The sequence below is a fragment of the Salvelinus sp. IW2-2015 genome, linkage group LG13, assembly GCF_002910315.2.
Source record: "Salvelinus sp. IW2-2015 linkage group LG13, ASM291031v2, whole genome shotgun sequence".
Lineage (NCBI taxonomy): Eukaryota > Metazoa > Chordata > Actinopteri > Salmoniformes > Salmonidae > Salvelinus > Salvelinus sp. IW2-2015.
Genome location: NC_036853.1, coordinates 14,127,244 through 14,139,859, shown reverse-complemented (window position 1 = coordinate 14,139,859; position 12,616 = coordinate 14,127,244). Strand labels below are relative to the sequence as shown.

The 12,616-nt window shown below is 39.3% G+C and overlaps 1 protein-coding gene and 1 long non-coding RNA gene across 2 annotated transcripts; both read left to right on the top strand.

Annotated features, from left to right (window-relative positions):
- The first annotated feature begins 6 nt into the window (after positions 1-6).
- Positions 7-777, top strand: LOC139028521 (uncharacterized). The gene is made up of 2 exons (XR_011480766.1): positions 7-419; positions 453-777. It is a non-coding gene; the product is annotated as an uncharacterized lncRNA (long non-coding RNA).
- A 1,926-nt stretch (positions 778-2,703) lies between these two features.
- plekhb2 (pleckstrin homology domain containing, family B (evectins) member 2) lies at positions 2,704-10,361 on the top strand. The gene is made up of 8 exons (XM_070446136.1): positions 2,704-2,793; positions 3,097-3,145; positions 3,483-3,634; positions 3,832-3,935; positions 4,044-4,083; positions 7,566-7,652; positions 9,391-9,508; positions 9,703-10,361. Exons 2-8 carry the CDS (start codon positions 3,109-3,111, stop codon positions 9,846-9,848), a joined length of 684 nt encoding a protein of 227 aa, XP_070302237.1. The 5' UTR covers positions 2,704-2,793; positions 3,097-3,108; the 3' UTR covers positions 9,849-10,361.
- Positions 10,362-12,616: the final 2,255 nt, after the last annotated feature.

The following is a 12,616-nucleotide window of genomic DNA, read 5'->3' as shown; positions in this document are numbered from 1 at the left end:
TAATTAATGATGATTTGTTAAACACACCCACAAAGGACTTACAGGGATGGCTGAACAATTGGATGCTACCTCTCAAACCAGTAGACACAATAGACTAACACTAGACATAAGTCTGGCCAACCAGGGAGGTGTATGTAAAATGATTGGAGAACAGTGTTGCACGTTTGTTCCTAACAATACTAGTCCGGATGGGAGCATTTCAAAAGCTCTGAGTGGGTTGGCAAGGTTATCAGTGGAGATGAAGGGTCTTGCAGGTGTGGAGGAGAGTGGACTGTTCCCCTGGCTGGGTGGTTGTTTTGGTAAGTACACTGCAATGATGATTACTGGATTTCTGACAATAGTTGTTGTTTTTCATTTCTGTATTGCCTGTATCATACCTTGTTTGAAGAAGTTTGTTACAGATGTGWAAGGGGCCTCTGGTATGATGCCGTTGCTTGATGCTCCAGTTGGAGAGGCTGATACGAAAACAAGCTTCCGCAGGAGAGTGGGCTGATAGAGGAGGACCCTTGGTTTGCTGCAGTTGATGTTGTTGAATGAATAAAAAGTGATGTTTGTCCTCCCTGTTGTGAAGGTTTGAAGTTCCCGGGTGGCGACGAGCCCACCTGGTACAGGTTGTATAGAGGGATGGACCTGAGGGTTTAACATATTCTCGTTTTTTGGGTTACTAATCTGTGGTTGGCCACTCCAGGTGTAGTTATTGGAGTGGACTCCTTTTTGGTCCTTGCTCATTTACGACTCAACTTACATTGATGCTATTGGTGTCCCTAGGGGGTGCCAGATGAATATAAACTGGTGGACTAAGTGACAGCTGGGTTTGAATCTTCTGTCTGTTGGTGGTGTACGGTTAATAAAAATGTGGGCAGAATTAACTACATTCATTTTAATATCCAGAAACTGGGTAATTGGAATCAACAAGGCTTTGAGGCGGTCCATGGACAATTGGCAGCTACATCCTTGATGGCATTTCAAAATAGAATCGCGGTGGATATGTTATTGGCAGAACGGGGGGGTCTGTACCATGTTTGGTGAACAGTGTTGTACTTTCATTCCCAATAATACAGCTACGGATGGGAGTCTGACTGAGGTATTGGAGGGACTCCGTACCCTTAATGGTAAGATGAAACAGCATTCTGGAGTGGACACGTCTATGTGGGACTCATGGATGGATGCTTTTGGGAAATATAAGACGCTGGTTTCCTCCATCCTAGTATCTATTTCCGTGTTTGCAGGCCATTCTTGTACTTTGTGGATGCTGTTGCATTCCATGTGCGCGCACGCTTGCTAGTCGTGTTATCACTGCCGCCATAGACCCTAATCAGGAAAGGGCCCAAATGTTCCCATTGCTTGATGATGGGGAAGCTTGGATGCTAGCTATTTGAGACAATATATTTTTTATGGTGAACCGTACTTTTGTGAGACGTGAGAGTGGGAATCAAATTTGTCTTCTGACAATTTTATTGTTATCTCAGTCTAGAGACGTGAGAGGTGGATTGTAGAAATTTAAATGATCTGGAGACTGTTACAATTCCATAGGTTCTTGTACAAAGGAACCCACCTTCGTCTATTGTCGTTAGGCACATTTGCCGATTCTTATGTACTAACATCGCAAACACTCGGGAGAGGCCTGAACTCATGTAGAGCTTACACCTTCTTTCCAGGGTGTGACTCAGCAAAAGACCATTAAGAGCAAAGGGAAGTGACCATCTTGTGCCGACAGGACCCCTCCGACCAAGAATTGCCAAGAGGAAGGCCAGACGACAAGGCCACTACCTTTGTAGTGTCTATAATCTGTATGTCTGTGTGGACCGGTTCTTCCTCCGACGTTTCATAAGGATCATGACGGAAGGGCCCGTGCAGTTTTTGGCCTGATATCTTTACATTGATTAACGCCTCTATTATAAGTTCACTTCGTTTATGTCTGCCATGGTCTCCTGTTCAGTTAACGTTTTATAACATAACATGCTTCGAGGGTGGCTGTTGTCGATGGTGCAGAGGGTCGTGTTTTCAAGACAGGTATGGGCCGAGGAGGGCGGAGTATAGTTACATGGGCACCTTTTAATCGAGTATTCCTTTTGTTTATTNTCAGACAGAAAGAGCCTTGCTGCAAGATTTTACTAAGATATCTTTACATGTGATTAAACGGCCTTATTATAAAATTATCCACCTCGTCCTATTGTCTCCTCTTGTTCTCCTGTCAACAGTAAACGTTTTACTAACACTAGCTAACTATATTATTAGCAATGTTGGCTAACTTATCAAACTAAAATCTTACTGATATAAGAATTGTTTCAACTTCAAAAACACTTGAACACAATCATGTCGGATGTCTGACTTCTCAGTTTCCCATTTCGAACAAGCACGCAACGTCACCTATTGATTATTTCCCCACTAGTAATTAAGAGTTGGAGGGCCTTTTAAGTGGATTTTTCCCTGTCATGTGTTAAATACCACCTTCCCCACTTGGTTATGAACACAGCATTCATTAGCTGAACATTAGCTACAGACATTCATAATTCATGACATCCTAGATTTTCTTTGGCTCAAAAGATACAGATTTGATCATATCCTTATGATTGGATAACTTTAGGGTTTGGCTCCTTTATATTTTAAAAGTAAAGACAATCACGACTTATTATTGTAACATTACAGGGAACGAATAATATGATTGTTTATCGTGGCTTCAATTCCCAGCATTCTAATTAAGGACCAGTCAGCTGATATTGATGATGTCATTCAAAACAAGACAGTTAACTTTTGTCCTCTCAGGGCTTTGAAAAGGACGTTCCACAAGAGGTAATTTAATTACAGATATGGCATGTGTAGCTAGTCATATTATAATCGACAGTAATATGGTCCGAATAAGCTTCAAAGCATAGTTTACCAAAGGGTCAAATGCCAACGTAAATAGATTCGGTCAGCTAACGTTAGTTAGCATACCAGGCACTAGTGTAGGCAGTGAGTGTTACGATGGTTTAGCTAAACTAGCTATTAGATATGAAAATGACCTTGTAACGTTAGATAGCTAAATAGATTTCGCTATATCCAGTAAGCATTTTTTGTTGGTGTTTCCAAATGTTTATAATTGCTTATTTTCAGAGTAACCTAACGATGTCGATTGTGAAAAGTGGCTTCCTCCATCGGCAGAGTGAGTGGAGCTGTAGCTAACGTTAGCTGTACACTGTCACTAGTGCAGTACACAAGTCTGTCACAAACCTGGAGTGTAATCATTACTCCAAACGTTTTGTAACGAAAACTGGCGTTTCTATTGGACATATTCATGTAGGTTCCTCCCTGTTTTCTGAACATGTTCAATAGAACTGCTAGTTTTCGTTGCAGAAATGTTTTCTATAGTTTTCTTCCTGACACTTCACAGAATTTCGTCATGTAGTTTTTCCATACCACCATGGGCTCATTGCTCTTTGGGGCTTAGACCTGTGTTTGCACAAGTGCTAAGAGTATTTAAATATAATGAAATGATACAGGCACTATTCTGCGGCGGTGGAAGAGGAACTGGTTTGATCTGTGGTCTGATGGGCGGCTGGTTTTCTATGATGACCAGCACCGGCGAGATATGGAGGATGAGATCCACATGAGAGTGGACTGCATTAACATTCGCAGTGCAACTGCATGTCAACGGTACTGACTACCTACATCTGCTATACTTTTCTATCCAATCCTCTCAACTCGCAATAGGACCCCCCCCCCCCCCAGCAAACTTAAGATGAATGCTCTAATGTAAGTCACCCTGCATAAGAGCGTCTACTTAATGACAAAAATGTATCCACACCAACCCATCAACCAACAGTTACATCCACCTTTTCACTGTCCACAGATCTAAACCCTCCAGAGGGCAGAAGTCGAGATGCCCTACTCCAGATAGTCTGCAGAGATGGACGGGTTATCAGCATTTGTGGAGACAGTGCAGATGATGCACTGTAAGACATCTCTCCCATTGTAATCAATATGACTGTGATTAGTTGTGTGTATATGGGTTAGCCTGCTGAAAACTCAAGTTTATTCTTGTTTTCCCATTGTTGTTTCAGGGCATGGACCATGGCTCTCCAGGATGCCAGAATCAGCTCTGTGAGTTTCTGCTGGTCTGCAAAGACCCTCTGCCTGCATATCCTAGTCTACTTATGGACAGTATTATAGCTCAGGTCTTAATATAGAGTATCAGTCAAAAGTTTGGACAGACCTACTCATTCCAGGGTTTTTCTTTATTTTTACTATTTTCTACGTTGTAGAATAGTAGCGAAGACATCAAAACTATGAAGTAACACATGGAATAATGTAGTAACCAAAAAAGTGTTAACTTCTTGTGGCTGCAGGGGCAGTATTGAGTAGCTTGGATGAAAGGTGCCCAGAGTAAACGGCCTACTCCTCAGTCATAGTTGCTAATATATGCATATTAGTATTGGATAGAAAACACTCGGAAGTTTCTAAAACTGTTTGAATTATGTCTGTGAGTATAACAGAACTCATATGGCAGGCAAAAACCTGAGAAAAAATCCAAACAGGAAGTGGAAATTATTAGGCTGGTCGATTTTCAACCAAGATCCCATTGAAATCACAGCGAGATATGAATGAGTTTTCACTTCCTACGGCTTCCACTAGATGTCAACAGTCTGTAGAAGGAAGAGGAATTAGTCAAGTCTGCCATGACCTGACCATGCTTTCACCATGCGCGTTCACATAAGAGGGAGCTCTGTTCCATCGCTCATCAGAAGTCAATGTAATTCTCCGGTTGGAACGTTATTCAAGATTTATGTTAACAACATTCTAAAGATTGTTTCAATACATCGTTTGACATGTTTCTACTGACTGTTACTGAACTTTTGGACATTTCGTCAGCTTTTAGGGAACGCGCTTCGTGACTTTGGAATTGTTTACCAAACGCGCTAACAAAAGTATCTAATTGGACATAAATAACAGACATTATCGAACAAATCAAGCATTTATTATGGACCTGGGATTCCTGGGAGTGCATTCTGATGAAGATCATCAAAGGTAAGGAAACATTTATCATGTAAGTTCTGATTTCTGTTGACTCCAACATGGCGGCTAATTTGACTATTGTTCTGAGCGCCGTCTCAGATTATTGCATGGTTTGCTTTTTCCGTAAAGTTTTTTTGAAATCTGACACAGAGGTTGCATTAAGGAGAGGTATATCTATAATTCCATGTGTATAACTTGTATTATCATCTACATTTATGATGAGTATTTCTATTGAAATGTTGTGGTTATGCAAAATTACTGGATGTTTTTGGAACTAGTGAATGTAATGCGCCAATGTAAACTCCGATTTTTTTAATATAAATATGAACTTTATCAAACAGAACATACATGTATTGTGTAACATGAAGTCCTATGAGTGTCATCTGATGAAGATCATCAAAGGTTAGTGATTAATTTTTTATCTCTATTTATGCTTTTTTTTTTTACTCCTATCTTTGGCTGGAAAAATGGCTGTGCTTATTGTGGTTTGGTGTGACCTAACATAATCGTTTGTGGTGCTTTCGCTGAAAAGCATATTTGAAATTGGACGCTTTGGTGGGATTAACAACATGATTACCTTTAAAATGGTATAAGACACATGTATGTCTGAGGAATTTTAATTATGAGATTTGTGTTTTTTGAATTTGGCCCCTGCACTTTCACTGGCTGTTGTCATATCGATCCCGTTACTGGGATTGCAGCCTAAGAAGTTTAAAACCAATCAAAATATATTTTATATTTGATCATCTTCAAAGTAGCCACCCTTTGCCTTGACAGGTTTTCAAACTCTTGGCATTTTCTCAACCAGCTTCATGAGGTTGTCACCTGGAATGTGTTTCAATTAACAGGTGTGCCTTGTTAAAAGTTAATTTGTGGAATTTCTTTCCTTAATGCGCTTGAGCCAATCAGTTGTTGTGACAGGGTAGGGGTGGTATACAGAAGATTGCCCTATTTGGTAAAAGACCAATTCCATATTATGGCAAGAACAGCTCAAATAAGCAAAGAGAATCGACAGTCCATCATTACTTGTAACACCATGAAAGTCAGTCAATCAGGAACATTTTAAGAACTTGAAGTTTCTCAAGTGCAGTCGCAACAAACCAATTTCAACGCGCTATGAAAATTTACATTTACATTTTAGTCATTTAGCAGACGCTCTTATCCAGAGCGACTTACAGTAGAGCGCATACATTTTATTACATTTTTACATACTGAGACAAGGATATCCCTACCGGCCAAGAGCAGACGCTCTTATCCAGAGCGACTTACAGTAGAGTGCATACATTTTATTACATTTTTACATACTGAGACAAGGATATCCCTACCGGCCAAACCCTCCCTACCGGCCAAACCCTCCCTAACCCAGACGACGCTATGCCAATTGTGCGTCGCCCCACGGATCTCCCGGTTGCGGCCGGCTGCGACAGAGCCTGGGCGCGAACCCAGCCCAGCCTGGGCGCGAACCCAGAGACTCTGGTGGCGCAGCTAGCACTGCGATGCAGTGCCCTAGACCACTGCGCCACCCGGGAGATGATGAAACTGGCTCTCACGAGGACCGCCACAGGAAAGGAAGATCCATAGTTACCTCTGCTGCAGAGCATAATTTCATTAGTTAACTGCACCTCAGATTGAAGCCCAAATAAATGCTTCACAGAGGTCAAGTAACAGACACATCTCAACATCAACTGTTCATAGGAGACTGCGTGAATCAGGCCTTCATGGTCGAATTGCTGCAAAGAAACCACTACTAAAGTACACAAATAAGAAGAGTGCTCAGCATATGTGGGAACTCCTTAAAGACTGTTGGATAAGCATTCCAGGTGAAGCTGGTTGAGAGAATGTCAAGAGTGCAAAGCTCTTTGAAGAATCTCAAATATAAAACGTATTTTGATTTAATACTTTTTTTGGTTACTAAATCAAATCAAATTTTATTAGTCACATGCGCCGACTACAACAGGTGTAGACCTTACAGTGAAATGCTTACTTACAAGCCCCTAACCAACAATGCAGTTTAATAATATATTTAATTACAGATAAGAACAAGCAAAAACTACATGATTCCATGTGTGTTATTTCATAGTTTTGATGTTTTCACTATTATTCTACAATGTAAAAAATAAAGAAAAACCCTTGAATGAGTTGGTGTGTTCAAACTTTTGACTGGTACTGTATATCTATCCAACTGCAATTATAAACTAACATATAGCTTATTATTCACAAGAAACTGGGATGTGAACACAATGCATAGGAGAGTAATATTGTGATACTAACAGTGATGTGAAATATAGGGAATGGTGTTAAGAGACAAGCGGTTTGTCCCCAGACCCAACACACACAGCACTGTCATGCCAAATGTGTAAATAATCTATAGAATGTGTGTGTAAAGTAGTCTACATTTCATACTAAGCACTATTATTTATTTGCTCTCGACTGTCATATCAAAGTTAATTGTTTTTCAAACACCATGGCTGCGTTTACACGGCCAGCCCAATTCTGATATTTATTTTTGAGTAGGTGTGTGTAAACATTTGACTGGTACTGTGTGTATGTGTATATCTCTATATTTTTAGGTGGTCGCACCTCCTCAGATTGGCTTTGCGCAGCAAATTGTTGCTTCTGCCCCTCCTCCATATTCTGAATATGGTCCTCCACCTCCGGTACGTATGTGAGCCTGCTGCCTAGACTTTACGTTTGTAAATATGCTTTGAGCAGTCTAGTGCCTTCAGAAAGTATTAATACCGCTTTACTTACTCCATATTTTGTTGTGTTACAGCCTGAATTCAATCTACACGCAATACCCCTTAATGACAGTGAACAGTTGGTTTTTAGACATTTTTGCATATTTATTGAAAATAAAATACAGAAATATCTCATAAGTATTCACACCCAAGTCAATACTTTGTAGAAGCACCTTTGGCAGCGATTATAGCCATGAGTCTTTCTGGGTAAGTCTGAGGTTTCCACACCTGGATTGTGCAACATTTGCCCATTTATTCTTTAAAAATTATTCAAGCTCTACCAAATTGGTTGCTAGACAACCAATTTCAGGTCTTGCCATAGATTTTCTAGTAGATTTAAGTCAAACTGTAACTCGGCCACTCAGGAACATTGACTGCCTTCTTTGTAAGCAAGTCCGGTGAAGATTTGGCCGTGTGTTTTAGGGTATTGTCTTGCTGAAAGGTGAATTCATCTCCCAGTGTCTGGTAGAAGGCAGACTGAACCAGATTTTTTTCCAGGATTTTGCTTGTGTTTAGCTCTATTTCTTTTTTTTAATAAAAATAAAAAAAACACTCCAGTCCTTAACAATTACATGCATACCCATAACATGATGCAGTCAACACTATGCTTGAAAATATAGAGCGATACTCAGTGTTGTATTGGATTTGCCCAAAACATAACACTTTGTATTCAGAACTAATAGTTCATTGCTTTGCCACATTTTTTTTTTGCAGTATTACTTTAGTTAGTGCCTTGTTGCAAACATGATGCATGTTTTTGAGTATTTTTTATTCTGTGCAGGCTTCCTTCTTTTCACTCTTGTCAGTTAGGTTAGTATTGTGGAGTAACTATAATGTTGTTGATCCATCTTCAGTTTTCTCCAATCACAGCCATTAAACTATAACTGTTTTTTAAAATCACCATTGGCCTCATGGTGAAATCCTGAGCGCGTTCTTCCTCTCCGGCAACTAAGTTAGGAAGGACGCCTGTATCTTTGTAGTGACTGGGTGTATTGAGACAACATCCAAAGTGTAATTAATAACTTCACTATCAAAGGGTTATTCAATGTCTGCCTTTAAAAAAAGAAAATGTACTTGTATTTTTTTTTTTAAAGCCCATCTACCAATAGGTGCCCTTCTTTGAGACATTGGAGAACGTCCCTGGTCTTTGTGGTTGAATCTGTGTTTGAAATTCACTGCTCAACTGAAGGACCTTACAATTATCTGTATGTGTTGGGTACAGAGATGAGGTAGTCATTCAAAAATCATGTTAAACACTATTGCACACAGTGAGTCCATGCAACTTATTATGTGACTTGTTAAGCAAATTGCCATAACAAAGGGGTTGAATACTTATTGTCTTGAGACGTTTCAGCTTTTCACATGTTTTTCATTTATAAAAAATAAAACATAATTCCACTTTGACATTATGGGGTATTGTGTGTTGGCCCGTGACAACAAATCTACATGTAATCAATTTTACCTTCAAGCTGTAACACAACCAAATATGGAAAAAAGTAAAGGGGTGTGAACTTTCTGAAGGCACTGTAACATGGTGTTTATGCTATATATTGTGGTTTTGGATAAATGTATATGGCTTGCATCAGTTCTCTAGATACCAGGGCAGTAGTGGTAGTCTCCCCAATAGTGACACAAGTGATTTCTGCCTTTCCAACAGGTTTATGTTCCAGACGCTTATGGAGGGTATGCCCCAGCTCCTCCTGTCCATGGCACACAGATAATTTACTCAGCCGATGGGCAGCCCTATGCTGTTGCATACCCCTATCAATACCAAGGTACGCACAGGGTGAATTCACACTTTTTTTTCGTTTGCATGCTCCCGAAGGAATGTCAAAGTTACGTTGATAATCACATTTAATTAAATGTTCCTTTGTTCTTTTAATGGATGTAATCTTTCAGTTACTATTTTGCAATATAGCTTTTTTCCACCATTCTAACTGCAGTTAATGTTTCCCACCATGATTTGTAGGAGCATATCCTATGAGGAATCCCCAAGGGATGAATCAGGTTATTGTTCACGAGCGTCAACGTGACGATGGAGGAGACGTGGCTCTCAGCATGCTTGCTGGAGCTGCGACTGGATTGGCTCTTGGCTCTCTCTTCTCTGTCTTCTAGTGTCTTCATAGGAACCGCTTACAACGATACCCACCCCCAACTGACACACACCGTTCCCACATGTTGGTAGCACTGCAACTTCATCTCTGTAGCCATGTGACAGAGATGGAGGAGTTAAATGTATGTGATGGTTGGGCTTTGTTCACCTATGACGCATGATTGTGATGTGCCAGTAAATTACTCCATTTGTGTCCTTACCAAAACTTTTGATGTATTAATGCTCTAGCACTTTCTATTAGGCACAGTAGCTATTATGCAGCTTGCCTCTTCTTTTGTTTGTACTGTCTGTCCTTTTGTTTGAAACACGAATGTACTTTTGAATAAACGCAAATGATAATTGGATATTCTAACGCACAGTTGAAGGAAAGGTTTTGAGAGAGATATTAAATATCTTTTCAGGTCTAGCAAATTTCAAGTGTTCTGATGTCCCATGTAGTAGAGTGGCCAATAAGAATGTGGAAAAGAGTGTCGTGGCACCTGCCTGAGCGCGTAGGCTACATTTCTTTGTTCCTTTGAGGGTTGAGCATCCTGATTCTTCACCTAAAACCTGTCTTACATCCAATGTGCTTTTGTGAGGGTTTTCCACTTTATCTTTGTAATTTTACTCACCTTCATATGTTTCTTGATTATTGTCATTCCTTTAACATGGTAGGATATTAGATATAATTTAATGGGAAGTGAACATGGGATTTGTTTTCTTCTTTTCTACAGTCCTTATTGTTTTGTTTTCCTATTACTCCATTGTCAGCGTTAAACCATGTATTTTATTTTATCTCACGTTTGAATGGACTTTCAGGAGATGCATGTGTTTGTTAGGGTATGCACAAGCATCATCAGTTTAATCGCTGCTACAACAGAGAACTGAAAGATACTCTTTGACATTTTAATTGTTTTGAATTTACTCACACTCCCAAAATGATTTTTTTTAATATTTAACTTTTTCCTGTTACTGATATTAATGGCATATTTGACTGATTACATTGTGCTCTTTGGTTAAGTGGATAAGTTACTAGTTAAATAATTGAGTGGCCTCATTGTTTTTTATCACTGAACACATCATAGAGACTGGTTTCTCACCTATTAACCTTTTATATTCAATTTCAAAGTCTTACATTTCATTCAAAGTTATGCCACCTTGTATAGACATTTGGAATACTAGGTTGTTTCCTCTTTTGACATGAAAGTTGTATACAGTAATTTATGATATAGGATATTTATTTGATATCAAATGAAGTAAAAATCATTATACCTTACATTTCAAATGGGAAACATGCTTTGTTATGCAGAATTAATGAATTGTTTATTGCTCTTCAGTGATGTATGACATTTTAACCATTATGTATTAAATTATCATTCAATTCACGTTTGAAACTATATGTAAATCCTAGCAACTTCTGAGTTCCACCTTGGCTCAAGGGAAGCCGCTTGATGTCACATGGGCTGCGTTTACACAGACAGCCCAATTCTGATCTCTTTTCCAGTAATTGGTCTTTTGACTGGTCATTTGACCAATCACATCAGATCTTTTCCATATCTGATTGGTCAAAATACCAATTACTGAAAATAAATATCAGAATTGGGCTGCCTGTGTAAACGCAGCCATGGTGTTTGAAAAACAATTAACTTTGATATGACAGTCGAGAGCAAATAAATAATAGTGCTTAGTTAGTATGAAATGTAGACTACACGCACATTCCTTAGATTATTTACACATTTGACATGACAGTGCTGTGTGTGTTGGGTCTGGGGACAAACTGCTTGTCTCTTAACACCGTTCCCTATATTTCACATCACTGTTAGTATCATAATATTACTCTCCTATGCATTGTGTTTACATCCCAGTTTCTTGTGAATGATAAGCTGTATGTCAGTTTATAATTGCAGTTGGATATATATACAGTACCAGTCAAAAGTTTGGACACACCTACTCATTCAAGGGTTATTCCTTATTTTTACTATTTTCTACATTGTAGAATAATAGTGAAGACATCAACACTATGAAATAACACATATGGAATCATCTAGTAACCAAAAAAGTGTTAAACAAATCAAAATATATTTGATATTCTTCAAAGTAGCCACCCTTTGCCTTGATGACAGGTTTGCATGCTTGGCATTCTCTCAACCAGCTTCATGAGGTAGTCACCTGGAATGCGTTTCAATTAACAGGTGTGCCTTGTTAAATGTTAATTTGTGGAATTTCTTTCCTTAATGCATTTGAGCCAATCGGTTGTGTTGTGACAAGGTTGGGGTGGTATATAGAATACAGCCCTATTTGGCAAAAGACCAACTCCATATTATGGAAAGAACAGCTCAAATAAGCAAAGAGAAACCACAGTCCATTATTACTTTAAGACATGAAGGTCAGTCAATCCAGAAAATTTCAAGAACTTTGAAAGTTTCTTCAAGTGCAGTCACAAAAACCATCAAGCGCTATGATGAAACTGGCTCTCATGAGGACCACCACAGGAAAGGAAAACCCAGAGTTACCTCTGCTGCATAGGATAAGTTCATTAGAGTTAACTGCACCTCAGATTGTAGCCAAAATAAATGCTTCACAGAGGTCAAGTAACAGACACATCTCAACATCAACTGTTCAGAGGAGACTGCGTGAATCAGGCCTTCATGGTCGAATTGCTGCAAAGAAACCACTGCTAAAGTACACAAATAAGAGATTTGCTTGGGCCAAGAAACACGAGCAATGGACATTTGACCGGTGGAAATCTGTCCTTTGGTCTGATAAGTCCAAATTTGAGATTTTTGGTTCC